The sequence below is a fragment of the Nelusetta ayraudi genome, unplaced genomic scaffold (genome assembly GCF_046127955.1).
Source record: "Nelusetta ayraudi isolate G7.1 ecotype Tasmania unplaced genomic scaffold, CSIRO-AGI_Nayr_v1 ptg000128l, whole genome shotgun sequence".
NCBI lineage: Eukaryota > Metazoa > Chordata > Actinopteri > Tetraodontiformes > Monacanthidae > Nelusetta > Nelusetta ayraudi.
In genome coordinates this window covers 917,818-942,958 of record NW_027466178.1, presented here as the reverse complement: position 1 = coordinate 942,958, position 25,141 = coordinate 917,818, and the positions used below count along the sequence as shown (strand labels likewise).

Here is a 25,141-nt window from a genome sequence, read left to right as displayed (position 1 = left end):
TGTTTTGTTTAATTTCTCTTTTATTCTTGGCTTTTAGCTTTTAAACAGAAAAAAGTACAAAAAAAGTTGGAAAAATAGTGGAAAAATATATGTATGACTTGTGTAGGAAACGCCCCCAAATAAGTGGTGAAGAAATACAAGATAGCCTATAACGTCTATTTTTTTGGCAGTGAGTAATAACAGCAACAAGCAAAATTTAACAAAAAAAAAAAAAAAAAAAAAAAAGTGTGGGTGGGCAGTGTTTCAATTCCTGACAGCAGGAGAGTGGCATGTACAGCATGAAGACCATGACTCGCCCTGGATTCTCATGTCACACACTTTCTCACAAACAAGAAAAGGCTGGTGAACCAGCCAACCAGTCCTCTGCCAAACACTCTGCTAGTCTGCACACCAATACCATGATAACTGGAAAATCATCAAAGTCTTTTCATGTATTTTTTCATGTTTTCCTAAAAGTATTTTTGAAAATAAACGAATCACAAAAATCCTGCCAAAGTATATAAAACACAAAATAACAATTGTGGCGAAACAAATGAAAAGAACTGAGATTCAGTTAACTACTTTTTCTACAACATTCATGCATAGTAGAGTACATGGTATATGAGCGCATACTTAAAAACGGAATGGTTAAAATGAAGGAGGATCCCTGCCAACATCAACACTGATTCATTCAACACACTGAGGAGACAATGACGGCAACATTGTTCCCAGGAATATTTACAATTAAAGAAAAATCATGATTGGCTTTTTAACTGTAAGTCACTGATACGGTTGGCAGTGCTGCAAAATAAGAAGAAAGGAACCAAGCAGGAAGCAGTATTCAATCACTATCACTCCTCTCTCCTCGTTGCAGGAGCCTCTTCCCTGCTGGTGGAGGCTTCACAGCCGCCTTCGCTCTGCTCTTGTTGCTGAATCAAAGCAGAGAACAAGACGACAAGTTGAGTTGGGCAACATGACACACAGGTTCTTTAAAGTGACTCATTCATGGTAAGAGACCGAGCAGCTTTACGGCCTGGGGCCATATGCAGCCCATTAAGCTTTTGAATCTGGCCCTTAAGCTGAACTTGAAGAAATGATATTAAAAGTCAGTCAGTCATAAAATAGCTTTGTTTCCTCCATGTTTCCAGTGTTTCCAGAGTCATTTCAATAAAGAGCTAAATATCGTGGTGCTTGCGTTGCTTTGGTTCACTTTCAATTGACATTAAAGCAACATGTTTTCTACATATCCCATAATAGATTTTTTCCTCCTATGAAGTGAGGCACCAAAACACACCAGTCAAAAAGACAAAATTTTGTGAATAAGGTAGCAATTTCATTAATAACGTTTACGCAAATAAAGTGGAAAATAGCGAGTAGACTGGATGGATGGTGGATTAAGTTAACCACAGTTAAAACTGCCGAAAACAGGTGCATCCCACAAGGTTCACCCACAGTAATCAGGAAACTGGGGGGAAAACAGAAGTACTCCACTAGACTCGCACGCAGAGCCTTTCCACTTCACTCTCAAGCTATCAAGCCCCTGAATCCCTGTGCTCTCTACAATGTTTTTTATAGTGCAAACTGTAAAAAAAATAAATAAAATACCTTTATGTATGCAACCCCCTGGCAATAGTTTTTGTTGCTATGTTGAATTGTATTGTTTTGCACAATTCCGAATAAAGTTTTGTAAAAAAAACAAAAAAACAAAAAACAAAAAAGACTTCACTCTCAACATTTTGACTAACTGACAGACAGAACCAGTCCCTCCCTCCCAGGTGGAAACAGGTGCAGTGAAAGTGAAACACTTGACGTCTCACTGCACCTCAGATGACAACAGACTGGTCACTCACTTCTCGCGGTCAAGCAGCTCCTGGCCATCGTTGATTCTCTTCAGGAACTCGTAACGCTCTCTTCCACGCACCTGCACAACAAATTCCAAGGTCATTAGAGAAGCCACACGAGGACAGGAGAGCCAAGTGACTCAGTGCGTTTTGAGGGTGTCGGGACCATTAACATACTTGCAGAAGAAAGATCTCCTTGTCCTCCTCCTCAGCGCTGGAGCCAGACTTGGACTTCTTGGTTGCGACAGTGCAGCTGACGGGAGCCGGGGTGCTTTCTGCAACCACACCAGTAGGGGTCAGCAGGGGAACAACAGCCCAATCTAACAACGCGCGACTCACCCCCAATTCACACCCAAAGCGCCTGTGGTTGATTTTCATCATAATGTACAATGTTGCTGAATTTAGTTTTTTTTTTTTTTTATAGGTGCTGTATTTTAACGGCTATTTTACGGCGTCAACATTGTTCAGTTCGGCTGTCAAATAATAAAGCAGATTTCACTTTAGATCTGAAACTTTACTGAACAAAATGCAGGTCTACTTTAAATGCATGCAATCTGTCTGATGATGCCAGCAGTTCAGTTTATTGATATTTTATCCCACAGCGATACTTGTTCAGTACAGGCAAAATAGTTTGGTTTCACTGTTGTTCTCTTTGATTACTCGCCAAACTAGCTTCTGAGTTGTGGCGCCATCTTGCAATACTGGCGTGAACCTACTGGACCTCCCCACATGACCCCCCGACCCCACCACTCGGAAACACGCCTAGTGTGTGTCGGTTCAACGCCGTTTCCAAGCACTGATGCACCACAGATGCTTTCAGTGTGAATCAGCCTTCGGCCACCTACTCCTTTTCTTTAGTGGTTTGTTTCCAGCTTGCAGCTTTTCGCTGTTCTCCTCCTCGGTCTTTCGATCCCTGCCGGGGCATGCGCACACTCGGACATCGAACGTTCTCCGCCCCAAGACGAGACCCCTGGAGGAGGAAGAGGAGGAGGAGGTTGGCGAGATGGAGCAGGGTGAGAAGGTCTCTGTGGGCTGGGCAGCAGTGTGGAGCTGCAGCAGCAGCAGGACTCACTCTGCAGTCTCCAGGGTGAGGATGGTGAGGATGGGCCGCCGGTTCATGCCTCCCATGCATGAGCTATTGCACAAGAAGCGCAGCAGGATCGTGCTGATCTCAGAGCCCAGCTGTAACACACAGGTAACAGGTTCACTTTGACACTTTATAGCTGAAAGGTGCTTTTTGTTTGTTTTGTAAATTTTTGTTTTAATCTTGTGATATTTCGTCGCTGTTCTTTTGCTCGTACATAGTTGTATTAAGGTGGGATGTGTTTGAGTTGGTATTTTATATATATTTTTACAGCACTGAGTTCCATGTTGAGTGTATAAATAGTAACACATTTAATATTGATATCATGTCATTAATTTTCAGCGTCACATCATTTGGCAGTAAAATAATATAAGCAACAGAAACTCTAAGGAGTCGCTCGGGAGCCAAAAGAAGCGGTTCTCTGAACATTGTGTACCTGCGGGGGCTCGTAGGGGACGAGCACGCTGTGCCTTTTTGTGTGAGGGTCCTCCAGGTACTTTGCCCTCTCGCTGCCCTCCAGCCTGATCAGGTGGCTGCGGAACTCGGACGCTGAGAGACGTTGGGTGAGAAAAGAGAGAGGACGTTGGAACAAAAACAGCAGCAGTGGGATGCTGCTTCACCGGCAGGTTTCACATCGATGGCTTTCCATTTTACCATTGCCGTTAAGGTCCTCGTTCTCGTGGTGGGGGCACCGGCGGACCACCTCGGCCACGTGCTCCGTCTTCTTGTAGACAGCGGTGGCCCTCAGCTTGGCGCCCTCCGGAGGCTCCTTGCTCACCAGCAGCTCCAGCGGAGTGGTCTTAGCCAGCTGGCAGAACAGCTTGTTGAGACGCTCCGAATACTGAGGGAGACACCAGAGGCACACGAGAAGATCAACAACACGGGTTGTCATGAATGAAGCAACAGAACTATTGAGAGAGAGGAAAGAAAGGAGAGACCATCGAGAAAAAGAAAGAAGGAATTCCTTGTTAAGGCTTTGAGGTTGGTATCAGAAAAACCCAACCGAACCTTGAGTTGTGTTCCACGAGAAAACTCTGGAGATTCTTCTAATGAAGCCACTTTTACCTTTTCTCTGTCCATGTTAACCCTTGCATTGCTGGAGGAAGACGGCGCCTGAACATGTCCCGTCATGTTAAGGTTGAGCTTCTGGACCTGACGGTGCAATGGGGGGTTGTGGGAGTGGACTTCAAGGAAAGACCACCCTAACCCTGACTGAGTGGACCAACAGCAGGGCCGCCGCTGGGCGAGGCCCTCTGGAAGCACCGACGCCATTGGCTCTTTACACACACTGGAAGAGTCTGCATCCAAAATGCAGCCAATTGTCACAATGAAGGACATTTCACACCGACGGCACTGTCGGATACTAAAGAAAGAGTTTTGAAGCGATGCCGAGGTAAGACCACTTTAAAATCCCCATTTTATATTTATCTTTTTTCACACTTGCCGTCTTACAGTCTTAAGGAACTTTAAAGAGTGAATCCTGGGGTCAGCTGGCAAAAATGATCACCTTTTAGTACCAAAAAGTGGTAAAACAAAACAAAACGCTACAAATAAGTTACATTTTTAGTGCATAATTAAAGCGATGGTAAACAGTTGTGAAAGAGTTTTGCCTAAAGAAGTTTCACCCAGTTGGGAAGAACCTCAGCTAAATACTGAAGGGTGTCATGGAGCAGCAGGAATCCTTTTGTTCAGAGCCACTGAAGCTCCACATCATGTTTGGTTGCACTTTCCAACCAAACTTCAGTTTGGATTTTGACATCTAGATTTACATGAGATTTACCTTGTGTTTCTTTGTTGAACTAGGAGACTGTTAAATTCATTTATTAAAAAAAAAACAAAAAAAAAACAAACTTTTTTTTAATAACTAAAAATGTCTGAAGGTTCTGAGTCATCCAGGTCATCTTAAAGCAGGAGGGTTCAGTTAGGACAACTGGACTGGTTCTGGTTCTTGTGATGTTGAAGATGTTTTTCCTTTCATCCAAAATGCCTTTAGGTTGAAAGGAGAAACATCTTCAACGTCACAACAGCACAGTCCACTTGCCCTAACTGAACCCTTCTGCTTTAAATAAAAAAAAACATAAACAAAAGAAAACTGCAAATATAGATTTTGTTTTACATGTATAAAAACAAAAAAACAAAACTGAAGCAGAGCAGCTGTGTGGATGCCTTACGGTGGAAGTGACGGACTTAGCCGTGCCAGACTGCTGGAAGCGCAGTTGGAAGCCGTACTCCCCCGGGTGGTCAGTGGTGACGGGGACGGTGGAGGATGGAGGAGTTGCAGCTTCTTTCACTGATGTCTCCGGAAGAAGCTCAAACAAATTCTCATCAAAACCTTCAGCCAGAATCTGTCAAGAGAAAAAAAAGAGTCAAAGTTGTAATGGAGCTTCATAGAGCAGAATATTTCTGGTCCAGTTTGGAAGCAGGCTCACGCACCATGTCCACGGACCTGCAGCTCTCTTCCACCTCATTCTTCAGAGACATGGTGTAAATCTCTGCAGGCCTGGAGGAACCATGCCACACATTACAATACGTTTCTTCAAGTGCTGCCACCATTAATGGACAAAAACCAGACCACCAGACTGTGTGCGATCAGCTGGTCTGCTTTCACCACTTGCATTTCATCGAAGCGCAACCACAATGCACAAGCGCTTCAAAAAAAAGAAACACAGTGGAGTTGTGGAAGATGCGGCCACAGAAAAGGAAAAGGCAATGTAAGTAAATGATGAAACGGTGAGCTGGTCTGACCTGTATATCAAAACCGCCATTTAAAAAAAAGGCTAAGAGGAGTCGACACAAACCTGACACTTTGCTTGTGGTTAACATCAGAGTCCCCACACATGAACTCCAGCATTGAGAACATTGTCCGTGTAAGAGAGTTTATAATTTGCGTACATTTTGTTAGTGCAGGAATAACTTTGCATTGTCTTTCAACTGTTGTCATGCATAACTCCAGTATGAAAAGCATTGTTTTTTGGTTGTTGTTTTTTTAAGTAAACTCTATGAGTACGAAAATGTAATGTTACCGCAACTGGAGTTCATATGAAGGTGTGAATTTTGGCGACAGGTTTGCTTTAACTCCTGAGAAGTACAGTGACTGTGTTTGGGTGTTCAACATGCTACCTTTAACGTTATAAACCCTGCCAGCTTTACCATATGGCCCTGAACCATCTTTTAGCGACACATGCTAAAGCTAAACGAAGGAAGATAAGCTAAACTAAGCTAAGCTGTAGGCCATTCCAGCACCTGGCTAATGTGGTAGACCCTAATGGATAATGATGTTGATGTAAAGGTGAAGGTTCAAAGCCCAGACAGGAAGTTAGGAATGGCTTCTCCATGTCTACATCACCAGGCTAATTGCAGATTTCTCTCCTCTTTTTGTCAGTTACAGGCTAAATAGTCTCACTGAGTTCCTGGCCAGGAAGGACTGCACGCCATAGCATGCGGCAATAACTCACCGAGCGTCTGAAAAATAATTCTGATTGTTGTGTTTTTTAGTTGGTAATTAAGTTATTTAAATTGTTTAGTTTTATATTTTATTTGGTAGCATTTAAACTATGTATATTGCTCCTAGCACAGGTTACTAGTAAGTGTTTTGGCGGTTCAGCTGATTTTAAAACAAATAATTTAGGCTTGATTTCTTTTCTCCCCCCCCCAAAAAAATTAGTCATTTAGATTTGTCGACAAATTGAAAAATTAATCAAAAGATTAATGGTCAGAAAATTAGTCATTCATGGCAGCACTAGAAGACACAAAAGTTGTCCACAAAAGAGTAATTAGTCCATTAAAGCACAACTTACACAGCAGCCCAGAAGTCACTGAAGGAGTTCTGGCTCAGATTCCCAAACGCTTCCTGGCTGTTGGGACCCAGCACCTCCCTCTGCTCCTCCATGTTGCCCTCCATCAACGGCAGATGGAGGAGGGGTAGGCACGGTGGGGACCCTGGGAGGAGGACCTGGAGCTTGGGACCCTGAAACTGGGGACCATGGGAGGAGGAACTGATGTCACACGGACTGGTCAACACCACTGACATTTTCATTGATCTTAAAGCAGTTTCTTGGCATGGCATGGCATGGCATGGCATGGCGCGGCGCGCGCGCGCACACACACACACACACACACACACACACACACACACACACACACACGTTTGCAAATAAGAATAAAATTTATTCTTCATATATTCTGAACATACTTTCTAATAATTTATATTTTATTTTAAAATTGCAGAAGTAGCGCCTAAGTGTTACACAATAACAAATCACTGTTCGCGGCTAAACCGGAAACGCTCATTTTCCTTGAAATTACTCAAGACATAGTTGCGTTTAACTAATTACGCTGCCTAATCAATCGAACCACAACTCACGTCATCGACAAATAAGTCAATAGTTGGAAAGTAATGAGTTTAATACCAACTTCGCCACACACACGTAGTGCTAACCAACAGGGGAGCTGCCGTCCATTTTCTGTGCCAGTGCGGCCCTGAATGAAGCTAGCTTGCTTAGCTTCTGCTACTGACTCGCTTATTTCACATCGGTTCCGATACAACTTCGGCATTCAGCACATTCCCACAGGCGCGTCAAAAACACACGATAGCCATATGAAAGACATCGGATTCAAATCTTTAAAAAGCGCCGTGTCCTCATCGGGATGGCGCACGCGTTAGCATCATGAGCTAAGGAACTGGCTGTGTGTCAGGCCAGCTCAAAGTGACGCAAAACGTTACCATCCCGAATAAGTGTATATGTTTTCTAAGCGGTCTACATTGGAATAAATGACTCACGGACGTGCGCTACAATACCTTTTCAATTCGAACTGTCCGAAAGCGGTGAGTCAATGGAACCCAGGAATCACGACGCGAGTCACCACCGTCTCAAAATATTTTGAAGAACCAGCAGAGTGGGGGTCAGTGTTGTTGATGGAGCTTCCACGGTGGAAGAGTCGCCGGGGGGGAGGGATTTAAATCAGTCACAACCATTCAGCGGCCTCCACTGGTTGGTCGTTCGCAAACGAATCTGTTTCTAAGATCCGGCTCTTTCAAGTGAATCAAGAGAGCCGGCTCCTGATATGGAGCCATTTTATTCCCCCGGGAGCCAAACCAGAAAACGGCTCGATGATCCACATCCAGTCGCTGTCGGAGGCAATTTAGAACTAGTTTTAGTGGAGATTTAGCGTGATAGAGAACTGTCTATTACACTAAATCTCAGAAAAAATAATATTAGAAACACGAATGAATGAATGAATGAATGCTGCTTTTTGTCTGTTGCGCAATTTTTTGTTTTTATCTTGTGATGTTTCGTTGATGTGTTCTTTCATTTGTACATAGTTGTATTGTGGTGGGTATTTGTTTTGGTATTTTGTAAATATTTGTTTTTTACAGCACTGTGTTCCATGTTGAGTGTAGAAATAATAAACATTTAATATTGTTGATATCATGAGCATTAGTCAATTATTTTAGCACATAATTTGGTCCAAGAATGATATCAGCAAAAGTTGGTGGGGAGCCAAAAGAACCACCGACTCTTTTAAGTGTGCCGAGGTAAAAAGAACCGGTTCTCTGTAAAGAGTCGGAATTCCCATACTAGCGTCCTCTTCCTAATCCTCCTCTTTCTCTTCTTCCAACCCCTCCTCTTCTGACGCGTTCGAACACGCAAAATCGTACTGTGCAGCCTGTTGCGTTCACTTACCATTGGAAGTAAAGCCATTAAGGGAAATTAGACCCAGATTTTCTCATATATTTCCTCCCTGTGGTTGAATTTGATTGATTGCGCGCTGGGCGGTTAACGGAGATGATTTGGATTATTAACTTTATTAACTTTTTCTATGTGAGAGAAACGTTTTTTGTATTTTTTGTATTTATTTTTTTTTGCTTCACGAGAGATGACGACAACTTTACCGCAGTACATTGCTATGTTTGTCGACGTTATGGTTGTGGATGATAAATGTACAAAACGTAAAATTAAGATAATAAAACTGAATGACTGTTTTTAATTTTGTGTAATATATTCAGAATCGGCCCTGCGATGAACTGGCGACTTGTCCAGGGTGTCCCCCTGCCTTCGCCCTAAGACAGCTGGGATAGGCTCCACCAGACCCCCGTGACCCTGAATTGGAATAAGCGGGTATAGAAGATGAATGAATGAATGAATGAATATTCAGAATCCAAACAACGTTGGTGTGGATGCCAATCTGCTGTATTAATACTAAAATATACTTGTTATCATTGGTTTATTTATTTAACATTTATTTTCCTCAGCATTGTTATACCAACAAGGTCAGATATCAAATCTCTCTCTCTCTCTCTCTCTCTCTCTCTCCTTCTCTCTCTCTCTACATATATATATATACATACACACACACACACACACACACACACACACACACACACATATATATATATACACATATATATACATGTATGTATGTATGTATTATAAATTACAAATAATTAAACAGAACATTTAAACTTTTTTAGCTATTATGGACCCTGCCCAGTATACTAAATATACTAATATGTTTGTTGATTTTAAAACTTTTTATCTTTCACTGTCAGTATGCTGGACAGAGTCACCGCTCGTGGATCTTCCAATGAAATGCCCAAAGTTTCCATACATATATATTAAAAAAAAACAGGGCCTCAGTTGTCTGCTGTGAAGACACAAGTTGGCCACTGTCCATCTGGATCTACAGCAAGTTTAGAGCAACACTGACCTTTCAGTATCATGACTGGTGCCAGTCAGTCCACTACAAATATGATCTCATGCTGCACTGCATATATATGTATATACATATCCATACAATATTTTATAATACAAGCTCTCTTCCTTGTGTTGCAGCATTGCAAAAAAAAAAAACCCTGAGTGTTGATGTCAGGGGGATTTAATTTAACACATTTCATCCTGTCAGTACAAATGTTTCCTCTTTTGCAACCATGAAGCTGGATGGACACCTGCTGTACAAGAAACCATAACTCAGTTTACTATAGCATGACTGAACCAGCTGACCTCACCACACAAACGCGAGTACAGAAACATACACATGCACACACAGGGAAACACATAATACACACAAAATCTCACGCACGGGCAGTATTTATGAGGGCTGTCTCTTGGAATCACCGCGCTGTGCGATGGAGACGGGTCACATGTCGTCCGCCCTTGTGTGTGTTCCAGTTCTAGTAAAACTTTGGATCTTAGTTTGGGTTCAACACAAGTGACATTTTGATTTGAGTCCAAGTGTTTTTGGTTAACAATATTGTATAGTTGTAAAAAAAACAACAAAAAAAACAGGTTTTTGAAACCCCTGATTTCAAATTTAAATCTAAAGTTATATCACTTGTCTTGGTTGTCTCAGTGTGAAATCATGTGACACTACTGCGTATGTGCAGATGAAGTTACGCTTGAAGGCCTCTTTGCCACAGCTTTAATGGTGTAAAGTTTCTCTGCATTTAGTCAGACAGACAGGCACACGGGCGCGCACACATACACACAAGACATGACATGACATGGGGATGCAGAGGGTTGAGGGGGGAGGGGCTAAGTTTGCACGGGGTGGGGGGTGTGAGGTTGGTGTCGGGTTGTTCTGACTGCTCTCTCGGTGAGGCCAGGCGAGGAGAGCGGTGGCGTGATGCTGGAGGTGTGTCTGAGACATGTGTACTTTCAAACGTTTGAATCGGGGATCAACTATTTTTCCATTGACTTCTCTGGCAAGTCCCACAACACACACCCCTGCACCATCACACCCCCCCAACACCGTCACACCCCCCAACACCGTCACCAGCTGAACCCAGTCCTCCAACCACACACACTGTTCCAACTCAGGTGACACATCCCTAAATTTAGCTCCCACCTGTCGCCTGCTGGAGATGGATTAAGCTTTGTTATGTGTGGCTCAGCTGGGGGGGTGGGGGGTATGGGGTGTGGGGGTGGGGGGTCAGAGTGTGGTTACCCTCAGCATGTGACCCCATTGGCATGTGATTTGAAATAGACCCGGACTTCATGTCTGCAGGGAGAAGAGACAATGGCAGCAGGGTGTCAGACCAAGACGAGCCCCTCTCTTGGCTGCAGGAAAAATGTTGCCTAGTCACAGCCGCTGGAGTGCTGAACCCCAGCCCGGGTTCGTCTGAGGTCCAACATAGGCGAGCGAGAGCTTCAGCTGCAGATCCTGATGATGTGCCACAGGTTTCTGGGTCACTCAACAGCTTTCCCTTAAACCAGGGCTGGGCCAACTGTTTGACTGGTAGGGCCACAATGGGTTGTAAAATGTGACAGAGGGGCCGCAGCAGCAGCAGCAGCAGATGGAGTGTTTTGGTGAGCCACCTTATAGGAGGAAAAATATATCATGGGATACGTAGAAAACATGTTGCTTTCATGTCAATTGAAATGAACCAAAGAAAAGTGGCAACAAAATCAGTGTCTTTGAAGCCCCACGGTGTTTAGCTCTTTATTGAATTGACTCTGAAAACACTGAAAACATGGAGGAAACACAGCTATTTTATGACTGACTGACTGTTAATATAATTTCATCAAGTTCAGCTTAATGGGCCGCATCCGGCCCCCCGGGCCATAGTTTGCCCACCCCTACTTTAAAGGCTAGATTTGCATAATGTAATGGGAGTCTTGTGTGTGTGACAGAGTGTGTGTGTGTGTGTGTGTGGGAGGGGGCTGAAACTAAATTTTGGCATTCAGCAAATGTTCCATTCAAAAAATGGGAGATGTTTCACTTTCAAAAACTCAAAATATACTCAATACTATGAATCACCACTTAATGTCTGCAAAATCACTCACTCGCTTTCCTCTGTTGAATCTCAGCAGCCACAGCCAATGACAGCGAAGGTCAAAGTGGGAGCTCTCTGTGTGCGTGTCGACCTCTGGATCTCAAGATCAGGCCAGCGGGCCGAGCCGGGCCCGGCGGAACCCAGCGGGGCCGGTCTTAAGGCCGCCGGTCACGCCCCTCAGACCCAGCCCCCTTTCGAGAGAGTGGCGTGCACGAGAGGGGGGCGTGCACATGGACGGAGCGCTGTCACTGGGAGCCGCGCGGACGCGACGCAGTTCAAAGAAGGCGCGTCACCCTGCGGCTCCTCGGTGCGCCGTCTTCCGGTGGATTCTATCTCCGTGGTCGCTCCTAGGTTGCGGTACGGTGTGGTGCGGTGCTGTACGGTGCGGTGCGGTGCGGGTCCTGGTCGGGTCCTGGTCGGGACACCTCGCACAATTCTAGCGTGTCTCCATTTGGCACCGGACACGTTCGTCTTGTGAAGGAGCGCGACAGCCTGCAGAAGACATGCCGGCCGGGTTTCAGCAACTCGGTGGGGAGGTAAAGCCTTCTCTTCACACCTGTTTAGAACTTTTTTTCTTCTTCAGTAGGATAACAAGTTTGAAGAAAGATGGCATTTATTTTGTGTCAGTCCCCGAGCGTTTGACCGTTCGGTGCGTAATTCCATTTGGGAAGGGTTTTGACACGACTTCCTCGCCTTGTCACGCCAAAGAAAGAAAGGAAAGAAGTAAGAAAACAAAACAGTGTGAGATGATACGACGCCCTTCACTCTGCCGAGTTACAATTCACCTTTTGTTGTTGAGCCAACGGCACAAAGTCGGTGATAAGAGAAGGGAGGTTTCATCTGGGGGAAAAAACAACCTTCAGTTTCTGTCTGTCTTGAATATTGATTTCTTCTTCTTCTTCTTCTTCTTCTTCTTCTTCTTCTTCTTCTTCTTCTTCTTATAATTATTACTATTATTATTATTATTATTATTATTATCATTATTATTATTATTATTATTAGTAGTAGTAGTAGTAGTAGTAGTAGTAGTAGTAGTAGTAGTAGTATTAAGAAGAAGACAAGAATTTCCATTTTGAATAACAAGCATATTTTGGAAATGTGTGAGTCTGAGTCAAGAGGGGGAAATGCACAACAAGCCCTTATTTACTTTCAGTCAATGACCTTCAGCAGAATATCTGAGTTTCCATGCCAGGCCCTGGTACTGTGTACCTGTTATATGTGCCATCTAGTTGAACGGGTTCACTTTCAGCACTGTCATAAACACTGCAAGGCTCCTCTCTGAATCCATCACTCGGTCAGATAGACAGGTGGCTCCTATGAGAGAACATTACAAGGAAGAATAGGGTGATGCAATAAGCTCTTTCATCTGTATAAGCGGGGGGCAGGGGAATTGCAGCTGCTTGATACTGGCCATTGGTTCTGTATGACATTAATTCCCCCGAGGAATGGAAACTCAAACAGAGCATAAAGCAAACACACTCTCTCTCCAGTTGGAAGGAACAAAGTCATAAATGAGAGCTCAACAAGTGCATTAATCAGTGAAAAGTGTGACCTCCAGTCTACTCATAAAGGCAAACAGCAAAGTGGCCACAGTGTTTCCAATGCACTGAAAACAACCTCACTCGTTCTGTTATTCTGTCCACAGGCTGCAGTTTGAAGTCACATGCCAGTGTTGTCGTCGCTAGCCCCTATAAGCAAAATGTCAACTTGCAGGAGGCCACCGTGGCTGTACTTCTGTTTGTGTGCAAAGCAGATTGAGGCCGTCCAAAAATCCCAATGGGAACCACTTTTTTTTACTGTGGTTACTGTTCTCAGGATGCTGGCTAACTGCTGCAGGCCAGCGTGGAGTGGCACACGTTTAATATAAACAGACCAAAACAGGCTGATGGAGGGATGTCATTGAGTCAACAGGTGGAAGTGTCTTTCAGGCTGTCTGTGATGTAATGGGCTCGGTGGAAGTGTCTCCCATGTGGATTACAGTAACAGATGCACAATAACAACATGAGGCTTAAGGGTAAAGTTTTTAATGTCTTGATATGCTTTCTCTGCAGACGCTGACTGGAACCTTCATCCTCTCAGTCTTCACTGCTGTTCTGGGATCTCTGCAGTTTGGCTACAACATCGGCGTCATCAATGCACCGCAGAAGGTACATAGACAGAGTGTTTTTTCTTCTTCTTCTTCTCTTTTGTAAATTTGAAGGAAGCCGGCCATGCATCTGACCCGGTGGGGACCAGGAGGGGCCAACTGTTTGAGTGGTGGGGCCACAATGGGTTGTAAAATGTGACAGAGGGTGCTGGAGCAGCAGCAGATGTCAGTTTTTTAGTGACCCACCTCATAGGAGGAAAAAAATCTATCATGGGATATGTAGAAAACATGTTGCTTTAATGAACCAAAGCAAAGTTGCAACAAAATCAGTGTCTTTGAAGCCCCACGGTATTTAGCTCTTTATTGAAATGACTCTGAAAACACTGGATAAAAGATGAAATACAGCTATTTTATTTATGAATTATCATTTCTCCAAGTTCGGGGAGCCAGATTGAAGAGCTTAAGCATATGGCCCTGGGACCATAGTTTGCTCACCCCTGCTTCAACCAGCATTTAAAGAATGAATGAAATCGCACACCAGGCTGACAAGTGACGTTAAATCAGAGATGATCTCAGCTCACATCTCTGTGATTGCCGTGAGGCCTCCTGCTCGGTGTGCTGACAGTGTTTTGGAAATAAACCCCGTGACGGTGAGAGAAACCATCCCAGACACATGACGATACAATGCGGTCTCGTGCGAGAGAGTCAGCTGAAAGACTTTGCATGTGTACAGTGACGGGAACAAGGGGATATTTCTGTCCGGTTTATGAGGGAAGTATGGTTTCTGAAAGAGTCACAGCACAGCAGGGGGCAGCATTCAAAGACCACGCACGGTGGAAGTACATAACTGAAGAAAACCTGACTTCAGATATGCTGCTGCTGCTGCTGCTGCTGCTGCTGCTGCTCATAGAGAATACTCTACTGAAATGAATCACCCTTCACTTTAATTCCTTGCTTTCCCAGTGTGTGTGCTACAACCTCTCACCCCCAGCAACAAAGGCCACTGACATCCCTCAGCCAGCTGCTGCTTCGACCATCTGACGCTGACTTAAGACCGCCAGCTTTTTGTCCCTCTCCAAACATGAGGAAGCCCCAACAAAACCTGTTTTTTTAGCAAGGACTAAAAGCCCTGGGGTTTTGTTTTTGTTTTTGCAGGAAGCTGTACACACAGGGCTAAATGTGTTGTTTCCCAACGATCTATATGGTCATTAAATAATGAGTTGTAGCTCTTGCTCCACTGGATAAAGAAAACAAGATCTAAACGTGTAGATTGCGAGAACTGTGTAATGTTAAGACCAATATATGAATGTCTACAGTCAAACAAATTCAGAATTGTCAGGAAAAAAGAGAAAGAGGCTCAAAAAGAAGCTCTATAACCCAAACAAACACAGGCGAGCAGGCCAGTGTTGTCTTAAAAAAAAGATAATGAACTGCGACACACCCAGGATATTTACGTACTCAACGTTGTAGCCTATAGTTACACGGCTTACATAAATACAAGTCTCTGATTAATGCGTACCTTTGAAAAAATTAATCAATTGAAAAAGTATTCTTTTACTGACCATGTCTCTGATTGTTTTCCAGTTGATCGAGGAGGAATACAATGCCACGTGGATCCACCGGTACGGTCAGCCCATCCCTACTGGGACCCTCACCTCCCTGTGGTCGCTGTCTGTGGCCATATTCTCCATCGGGGGCATGTTGTCCTCCTTCTGTGTGGGCTTTGTGTCCGAGTGGCTGGGACGGTAAGGAAGAGCCACCTGTTAAAGGGTTTTTACCTCAAGGGGAAAACTGTTTGTTTTTAAAGGTCCACTGTGTAAAATATACTAAGTCCATAAATACCAGGCTTCCTTGAACAAATGGCAGTGCAAGTGGCAGCTAACTGGGAGCAAGACCCTGATTGCTCTATGTATCTTTCTCTTGTACTGCGAGGATACACTTTTATTCACGTATTTATGGGCAGTATGTGAAGCTTTTAGCAATATAAAAATGATCAATGAAGCCAAATTTGACACACTGGACCTTTTGAGTGGGAGTCCTGCTTGCACTCATGTTACACAGACAGTCCAGTGACGGATACATAGACCGAGAGGAACCTCAATCTTTGGTGCCATTCATAGATAGTTAGATATTTTTTTTTTTTGTATTTATGGGATGAACCTAAATCAGAAAAACTCCCGGCTCTGAAGGCCTTGTTAAATCAGAGACCTGAGCGGATCCTAAATGGATTGGCAGCAGGACGACTCAGCTCCGGGAAGTTTCTTGGCGACCCAGTTTCTCTCTGTAACCTGAGCTGGGAGTGGAAGTGGTTGGCAGGGCGGCTTCAGAGCTGTGACAGCCTGAGACAGAGCAGTGTGTTGGGGGGAGGGGGGGGGGACTCAGGACATGCCCTTCCCTGAAATAAGTGGATCGTTACCTTAACCAGATGCTTGAACTTTATTGTGCAGGGCTTGAGAATAGAAATCTGTTGTAACCAAAATCAAAAACTGTTATATTTGTTGAGGTGCCTTGAAGAACACATTTTTCAATCTAAATCTGGTATTATTAAAAATAAGTTTAAAAGCAAACAGTGATTCAAGGCGATCTAGAAGTGTCTTGGATACCACAGAAAATTGGCATTTGGCCATGTTTGCATTGAATATTGTGCTAAGCTCCTTAATTAAAGGCTGTTTTTTGTGACTTAAACTCTTTTGAAACATTTTTTTTCAATGACAATCAGTCAATACTCTTGCAAAAAGTTTAAATAGTTCTTTAAATACTCCTTTAAAAAAAAAAGACGCAGAAAACATAAAAAAGATCTGACTAAATAAATTAATTTTAAGAACAATGCACTGTGTTTGAAAACAGCAAATTTATCTTGCAAAGCATTGGTTGCTCCCTGACCCACCTACAATACTGGAGTTGATAAGCTTTGTCAAATACATCTACCTTCTGGAAAAGATGAACTTCTCTCTTCACCTTCAGAAAGGCACCTGTATTAAAATGTTGGACTAAGTGTGTTGGAAATGTTGGCACCCTATAAATGGGACAACTGAAAGGTGTTGAACGTCTTGGTGGGCCAATTGTTTGTATTGCTTATGTTTCATTTCAAAACTCGCTGGCAGACCTTTCTTCTTTCTTTTCACTCCTTAATTTATATCCATCTTTCCCACTGTGTTTAAACTTTTTTGAAAATAACGTACCAGGTTTTTTATATTTTGTTCAGTTTTGTTAAAAGAAAAAAACATATTGTGAGCGGCAAAAATGTTTTACTTTATATTGTCTGAAAGCAAACACTGTATTTTAATGCCCTCTATACATAAAAAGTATCTATAAAAATTATATGTATTATATTTGTACATGTTTTCCAGGAGGAAAGCCATGCTCATTAACAACTTGTTTGCCTTCATCGGAGGGAGTTTGATGGGCTTGTCCAAGCTGTGCAGCTCCTTTGAAATGATGGTCCTGGGTCGCTTGGTCATCGGGGCCTACTGTGGTCAGTGCTCCTCTCCTCCAATCAAATCACAGCATGAAGCCTCAACAAGTGATGCTCACTTCGTCTGCCAGTGTCTCTTTCATTATCTCATTCTTTTCTTTTGTTTGGTGATGTAGGATTAGCCTCAGGCTTGACGCCCATGTACGTGGGTGAGATCGCTCCAACCAGCCTTCGGGGGGCGCTGGGCACGCTGCACCAGCTGGCTATAGTCACTGGGATTCTGATAGCACAGGTACTGGACACCATGCCTTGGTGCATGAATCATATTTTTCTTTTTTTACATATGATTTTATTTTGATTTTACACCATTTACAACACACACCTTCCCACCCACAAAACAACACAACATTTTCCCCCATATAATTTGAAATGAATGAATGAATGTGAAATTAAGCACATTTTTGAAGGTTTAATGTCTCAGAATCTCCAACTCCATCCTCCTTGTGCAGATTCTGGGTCTGGAGTCGTTGCTGGGAACCAAAGACTTATGGCCCATTCTCTTGGGACTTACCATTGTGCCGACAGTTCTTCAGATGTCATTCCTACCGTTCTGCCCCGAGAGCCCTCGCTTCCTCTACATCATCCGCTGCCAGGAGCACCAGGCCAAGAGAGGTGGGATGAAGCCATGGAGGGGATCCGCAGAGTCCATAGGAAGAGTTTGACCGACCTTCTATTGACCTCTGACAGGCTTGAGGAGGCTGACAGGACGGCAGGAGGTGGGTGAGATGCTGGCCGAGATGAAGGAGGAGAAGAGGAAGATGGACATGGAGAGGAAGGTGTCCATCCTGGAGCTCTTTCGCTCTCCTCTGTACCGCCAGCCCATCATCATCTCCATCCTGCTGCAGCTCTCGCAGCAGCTGTCCGGGATCAACGCTGTGAGTTCAAGTTCCAACATTATCAGAGAGAAAAAAAATGCACCTGTGAAAATGTGCATGACTGAATGTGGCTCACCCCAATCTCCACCTTCTGAACAGATTTTCTACTACTCTACCAGCATCTTCATGAAGGCAGGCGTCCAGAGTCCAGTCTATGCCACTATTGGGGCCGGCGTTGTGAACTGCGCCTTCACTGTCGTCTCGGTCAGTAAGCAGAAGACTACGAGTTCGGCTGTGGAAGTAGAGCTCCTCACTTTATAATCCATCATTTTACTCAAACACACCTCCTGTTAATCAGCACTGCTATCACAGAGCAAATAAGATACCAGCAGCTCTCCTCTTTCAACCAATTAGGTTTAGTTTGTTTGGCCAAGTAAGGCAGTTTTAATGTCCTTGGACTGTTCATGCAGTTTCAGTTGAGCAGGTTAATAACCTGCTTCATGTTTCTGGCCATGATTTATCCACCAGCTGAGGATAAATCTTCTAAATCCATGTGCTTCTAACAAAAACATCTTAGCACGATGCCTCTTTTCTTTTCTTCTCAGCTCTTCTTGATAGAGCGGACGGGTCGCAGAACGCTGCACATGCTTGGACTGGCCGGGATGTGCATCTGTGCCATCATCATGACCGCCGCTCTCGCACTACTGGTGTGTCCAGCAAAGAGTTCTTCATCTTGTGCTGCCACAAATACCTTCTCTGTTAACGTACAAACCTTTTTCACTTTCTTGTTTGCGATCTGACAGGACAGTGTTCCGTGGATGAGTTACATCTGCATGCTGGCCATCTTTGGCTTTGTGGCCTTCTTTGAGGTGGGACCAGGTCCCATCCCCTGGTTCTTTGTGGCTGAGCTCTTCTCACAGGGTCCCAGACCGGCTGCGATGGCTGTTGCTGGTTGTTCCAACTGGACTGCCAACTTCATCATTGGCATGAGTTTCCAGTATGTTGCTGTAAGTATGAAAACTAACTAGTGCAGAACGTGAGCCAGTAGAAACAGAAGCTGAGTCTCTCATCAGGGCCTGACCCTTCCTGCTGTTGCTCCTCAGAACCTCTGCGGGCCCTACGTCTTCTTGATATTCGCTACGCTCCTCCTCTTCTTCCTCATCTTCACCTTCTTTCGGGTGCCAGAAACTCGGGGCAAGACTTTTGACCAGATCGCAGCCAACTTCCACCAGCACGCAACAGGAGGAATGATGGACTTGGACATGGATATGGACATGAACATGGACTTAAACAAACCCAGCACAGAGCTAGACTACCTGGGAGAGGAGAACGCCAACTAAATGGTCGGTATGGAAAATAGCTCAGATCACAAATAACGTTATATATACATACATACATAGAGTAGACATCATCCCAGGTTGGTACCACAGATACTGTCTGAATAACCATACCGAGCTTAGTTCAAACAATTCAGATGTGGAAAAAAACAAAGTGGACTGAAGAGGCATTTGATGGCTTTCATTGTGGTGGGATTTTATTCCATGACGTTGCAGAAGGGACAGGTGGAGGTTGGGAGACTTTAAAATATCTGCACTTTATCTACAGACTTACAAAAGCTTTTTTTTTTTTTTGAGATAAGCAAAGTTTGAAGATGTTAGAAATAACTACATTGGTATTCAAGGGATTGACATGTTTAGATTCAATTCAACACATAATTTGTTTGGATCAACAGAGATGGCCATCCAAATACACAGTAGCTGATAGGGACTTCAATCATGTAGCATTTTCATTTCCATCACAAAATGCCTTTTAATAATTAATTACTTCTTGCACAACTTACAGAACTTTAATATATACATTTCAGTACTTTGTGTTTGTAATATGTGTTGTGTATTTAAAGAAAAAAAAAAAAGTACAAGGGTCTTTATGCACTTCAGTAGGTGTTTAGTTTTGTAGACACAAGGCCTATTACAAAATGTGCAATCAAATGGGCTCAATTTAAAGAGCCATTCCTCTTGTAAATTATTTAACATACAAGCATCATGTTTTCTGTATTTTTGTTTGCCTCTGTCACGCGTGCAATTTGCTGTCTCTTTAATGCTGTGTGAGGATGTCTTGAAGTTTTTCCTGATTACCTTATATGGTGTGAATATGAAACACGTTTTAACTGAAAGATTTGGAGTAAAATGAAGGAACTTTAAACCGTGTGACAAACAAATCACTTTTAATACAAACTTGCAGTCAAAAGCAGCATCTTCCTAGAGGGGAGGCCAACAGTAAGAAACAGAACTACATCCTGAGGTCTGCAAACATTATTTATTAACATGTTTCTGAATGAATGAGATTGCACAAATCCCCTCCAAAGAAAAGTACACACATACATAAGGCACAAACGAAAAAAAGCACCATTCTTGCCTCAAAACAGGGAGACAAGGGGATTCACACGTTTCAAAGAATGGATGAGGCAGCAACTGAACTAAAGTGACTCCCATAATGCACTACCAACCTCACAACTGCTTCACTTTCCCCTCTTCAACCAAATTTATACATGTTAAATAAAACTCAAGGCTGACTCCTCTATAAACAACTTTATGCATCCCAACTGGGCATTTAAAGAAAAACGTTACAAGTGTTCTGAGGGTGTTAACAGGTGGCCATTCTTATTCCTTTTCAAAGAGGTCATTTTTTCCACTATATAAACACCCACCACCAAACCTTCATCCAGCCGCAGCCCTCCATCTCTCTCCTTCTCTCTCTCCAACACTGGCCTCTGGACTGGGTGAGACAGGAGGAGAGGGGGGAGGCTGTGTGGATGGAGGAGTGCAGGGAGGGGAGAGCTGTGCATGCGTTCGCAAAATTGAGGTCCGGCTGTGTCCAACCCAGGGCTCTGCAAAAATGGAGAATAAAATGGCAACGATGCAGACATTTTAGTGTCAGAGAAAGGAGCACAAGGTGAGATCCAGCCAGCGGGATGTCACGGCTGCTTCTGACAGTGTATGGATGGATGGGTGAAGTAATGAATGACTGCTTCCTGGATGCAGTCCTTGCTCTTAGCCTAATAATAGTACAACTATACAACTACAACTAATAAAAAAAAAGTTGCATTCCATCTTAAAGCATAATTAAAATTTCATTTTAAAATGCATTATTTATCCCTAGAGCAAAAAAAAAAAAAAAAATCTCTGCCAATCTAAAACTTCTGAGACTGTCTTGTGATGTCAGATGAACACTACACTGACAGCTGACCCCCTCTACCCAGAGTGAGCTGAGGGTCCCACCTCTTGCCAAGGGCTGCATGGCGCTGCTCCTCCTGCTATCACTCAGCGGGTGCTGGGATGGCTGTAGGCGCCACCTCCTGGAGGGGAAGAGGATAGAAGACGGCTCTGAATGCTGGTCACTTGTGATTCTTCTCACTTCCAATGAGTCCTTTTCTTTACCAATTTAATACTTTTTGCTTCCTTCAATTTTCTTTGTATGTCATTTTATGTTTGGGGAATTGCTTCACCGCAGTTGGGAAGCATTGTCAAATTTGGATATTCAAAATAAAAATAAAAAAAGGGTTTTGCACTTTACCTCTGCAGATTTGGGTTTTTCAGGGGAGATTTTTGGTGATGATTGTGGTGTCCTCGTGGTGGTGGTGGTTTGTGGTGGGGTTCCAGGATCTGACGCAGACTTCTCCGTGTCGTTCTGCGTGCAGGCAATTAGGAGGCCTTACTTTCTGCCGTGCATTAGCCACGTTTGAGACAAAACCCTCCTGCAAGACTCACTTTAGTGGAGGAGGATTCAGAGTTCCTCTGCCTGCGACGTCTGACGCTGCGCTGTTGTCTCTGACCTGCAGCCACGTCCCCGTCAGCCTGGACGACTTTAGAGTCTTCTGTCTGCCTGTCCTCACCCTGCTGCGGCTCCTCCACACTGATCTGCTGCTGCTGCTGCTGCTGCTGCTCATCTCCAGCCTGATCGGCAGGTGGCCGAGGACGAAAAGGCCTGTAGAAACCCAGAGTGAAATCTGCTAACCGGCTCTCTTTCTGCATCATGAAAGATGAAACTCACAGCACAGGGGACGTTGGCACTTCACCTGCGATACGGGCGCCAGAATCTGCGCGGTGGCAGTCGCTGCGTTTGCCCTCCCTCACTCTGCTCATCAGCAACTTCACCCTGAAAAAGAGCAGTGGTCTGCTGCTACATTTCAACCCTTTTCGATGCAAATGTCGTAACCCAACTTGATTTATCAATAACAATACTTAATATAATAATTTCTTCATTGTTGATTGATTTGATGCATTTCATCTTACATCTTGAGGCTGTGCTCGTGTTCTGCGGGGCCTCCTGCGCCGCAGTGGTGGTCTCGGCCCTCCGTCCTCCCCCAGCACCTCTCCCTCTGGAGCAGAGGTCTGGCCATCAGTCGCCCTCAACTGCTCATCACCTTGAGGGCTCCGAGGGACGAACCGTCGGCGAAAGCGGCGTTTGTTGGGAGCGTAGCGGCTGCCTTTGACTGGAACTCCACCGGGTCCGGTTACATTAGCGGCTTCTGAGCCCTGAGGAGACGTTTAATAATCAGCAGACCTAAACTGTTGATTTTTGAAAGTGTGTCTTAAATTAGTTTCGTTTTTTTTTTTTACCTTAGCTGCTTCAATTACGTCGAACTCCACAACCTCTCCATCTCCTACACTGCGGAGGAATTTTCTAGGATTGTTTTTCTTAATAGCAGTCTGAAGAGAACAACAATGGAAAATATTCTAATTGTTCAGCAACTTATACAACGATTAGACTTTTTAACCTCTGTATACATCAAGTAAGCATCGACTGATGAAGCCCTTTGTCTTACCTGATGGACAAACACGTCTTCTTTGGTATCATTCCTGCAACAAGTGAAATTTAATTATTCAAGCAGACTGGCGGTAGCAGGTGAGTGATGAACCGCAGGTGAGTACCTGTTTATGAAGCCATATCCGTTCCGCACATTGAACCACTTTACGGTCCCCTGAACCAAAGTGGCTGCAAAAAAAAAAGGCAATAATCAGGAAATCGGCAACCAGTAACCATGAGAATAAAATGATAAAGAAGAAAATAACTCATGCTGGTATTCAGATGAAACGAGAGAACTGCGTGTCAATCATTAACCTTCAGACTTTGAAACCAGGTCAGAGAGAGGGAGAGGGGACCCCATTACATTGACCCAATACTAACAATGATAATTGATGCAATTTAAAGGAGACGGTATAACAGGACAATTTAATAGAAGGTTTTCATAATAATTAGCGCGTTCCTTCTCAGAGCAATGATTTCCACCTGTGAGGACGCGCGCATTCCTCGGCGGGAGCGCGCCGCAGCCGATACAACCTAATTTGGGACGTGTGTTAAGGTTAAGGAGCCATTTAATGCGAACGAAGTCCAATTATTTTTGCTGTTAATAGTTTAAAGGAAAAAAAAAAAAAAAAAGAGTACCATATATAAACATGCTTTTCCGTGTAGTAAATTCATTAAAGAAGAAAACAGGTGACGGATACAGGTGAAGCCCATTTGTGCTCACTCATTTGCTCAGAAACCAATTAGTTTGAATGACTTTTGAAGTGGCACGTAATAAAAGTTTGACACGTGACGTAAAACAAGTGAATGGCGCTAAATGACAGCAGCGGTTGACTGGCCCGGTGGACCTGTGGACCTGTGGCTGGGCGCCATGCTGCGTGGACAACATGAACGTGACTCTCATACATTGCACTGTGTTCCAAAATCTTTCACGAAAAAAAACCCCTGTAAGAAAATCAGTGCAAACCCCGCAACTGTAAAAGCCCTGTGAAAAGAAAGAAACCGAAACTTCTTGGAAGGTCTTTTAAAAGACTGCAACAGTACTATCAACAGGTGTTAAAGTGTTAATGCACCCACCAATGATTTTCCTCTCCACCTGCGGCTTGTCGTCCGCAGGTGGAGCAACGATCTGCGCTTCGGCGTCCGTCATGCTCGCTCGCAGCCGGGAAGCGACTCTTTACTCCAGCTCCCTCCCTCCTCCTGCTCTTCCAATACTTCTCTTCTTCGTCGTCTATTTGAGCGCTCGCCACCAGCTGCCGTTGTTTCTGTCACACGACTGCCATCTCGTGGTACAGCCGTGTTGTTGTTCTGAATGAGAAGAACCCCTGCTGGCAGACGCTGTAATTTTTCCTCAGCATTTTGCCCTTTCAAACGACATGGTGGTCATTGCATCTTTTCTATAGTGATACGTTGTTTCATTTAAACTGTGGTTTAGGGATTTTAGGAGGATATTTCCTCCATCCGAACTTGTGCCAACCCACCATTTCATTATTTGGATTATTTTTCCTTTCCCAGTTATTTGCGCTGACATCAGGTGGAATTTTCTGGGGTGAGACTGGAGACATAATTATGACCATTGTAAATCTCATGTACATGACGGGGATTCAAGTGATTAATTGTTAAGTGATTTTATGGTGATACTGCGGTTAAATTAATGAAAGGGAATAAAAATCCCCAAAACCTAGCCATTACATCATGACTTCCAATCCTGACTAATTTGCTGCTGATAAAAATAAGGCAAGGTTTTAGAGTGTTTTTCATGGGGCAAATGGTTTCCTTACTTCTAACTAGACACTTCCGCACAAACTTTAGCAACTGTAACTGCCCGCACAACTACCGACTGTGCACAGAAGCAAAATGTAAAAAGGGGCAAAAAAAAAGGGAAAAAAAGAAAAGAAAATAGCATAAGCCGGAAGATGTACATGTAAAAAGTGAGGCGGAGAGGCACACTTGATAACTTGAGTTCCTTTAAACTTTAGAAGATAACGGTCGATGTTGGGGTAGACATGCGATGACTTTTGTGTGCGTGACTGCTGCTGCACTTCTTGTAAATACGGGGCCTTGTGGAATCAATGTGAACTACCGGGTCGGAACAAGGCGTGGTGGAAGAGCTGAGTCGTTCAGACGGCGCAAGGATGGAAAGCTGCGCATGCGCAGAACAGGCACACAATACGGACAGGGTTTTCGGAGGCTTTCATGGAAAGGGAATAAAGGCGCGTGAAGTTAGCGATGAAAAGGCCGGACTATACACAACTTTACTGTCAGAATAAAAAGAACGTAGA

At 44.0% G+C, this 25,141-nt stretch overlaps 3 protein-coding genes across 4 annotated transcripts; 1 reads left to right on the top strand and 2 right to left on the bottom strand.

Annotated features, from left to right (window-relative positions):
• Positions 1-16: 16 nt before the first annotated feature.
• On the bottom strand, positions 17-7,863 carry tp53 (tumor protein p53). 2 transcript variants are annotated; one of them, XM_076050660.1, is made up of 11 exons: positions 7,703-7,863; positions 6,702-6,877; positions 5,338-5,404; positions 5,076-5,249; positions 3,559-3,745; positions 3,341-3,453; positions 2,893-3,002; positions 2,666-2,790; positions 1,998-2,095; positions 1,830-1,900; positions 17-908 (listed from the first exon to the last, which is right to left on the bottom strand). In XM_076050660.1, exons 2-11 carry the CDS (start codon positions 6,803-6,805, stop codon positions 821-823), a joined length of 1,137 nt encoding a protein of 378 aa, XP_075906775.1. In that variant the 5' UTR covers positions 6,806-6,877; positions 7,703-7,863; the 3' UTR covers positions 17-820. The 2 variants fall into 2 exon arrangements, with proteins under 2 accessions (XP_075906775.1, XP_075906776.1); XM_076050661.1 differs by having other exon boundaries at positions 817-901; positions 1,826-1,900.
• Positions 7,864-11,815: 3,952 nt separating this feature from the next.
• Positions 11,816-20,255, top strand: LOC142904457 (solute carrier family 2, facilitated glucose transporter member 4-like). Its single transcript, XM_076050563.1, has 11 exons — positions 11,816-12,213; positions 13,729-13,824; positions 15,348-15,508; positions 17,114-17,238; positions 17,355-17,470; positions 17,688-17,850; positions 17,926-18,113; positions 18,213-18,317; positions 18,659-18,760; positions 18,857-19,060; positions 19,157-20,255. Exons 1-11 carry the CDS (start codon positions 12,181-12,183, stop codon positions 19,391-19,393), a joined length of 1,530 nt encoding a protein of 509 aa, XP_075906678.1. The 5' UTR covers positions 11,816-12,180; the 3' UTR covers positions 19,394-20,255.
• A 95-nt stretch (positions 20,256-20,350) lies between these two features.
• LOC142904458 (Y-box-binding protein 2-A-like) lies at positions 20,351-24,088 on the bottom strand. The gene is made up of 10 exons (XM_076050564.1): positions 23,937-24,088; positions 22,985-23,048; positions 22,879-22,912; positions 22,673-22,762; positions 22,346-22,588; positions 22,129-22,208; positions 21,821-22,037; positions 21,627-21,740; positions 21,332-21,408; positions 20,351-20,940 (listed from the first exon to the last, which is right to left on the bottom strand). The coding sequence occupies exons 1-9, from the start codon at positions 24,007-24,009 to the stop codon at positions 21,370-21,372; spliced, it is 954 nt and encodes a 317-aa protein (XP_075906679.1). The 5' UTR covers positions 24,010-24,088; the 3' UTR covers positions 20,351-20,940; positions 21,332-21,369.
• Between the last annotated feature and the right edge of the window lie 1,053 nt (positions 24,089-25,141).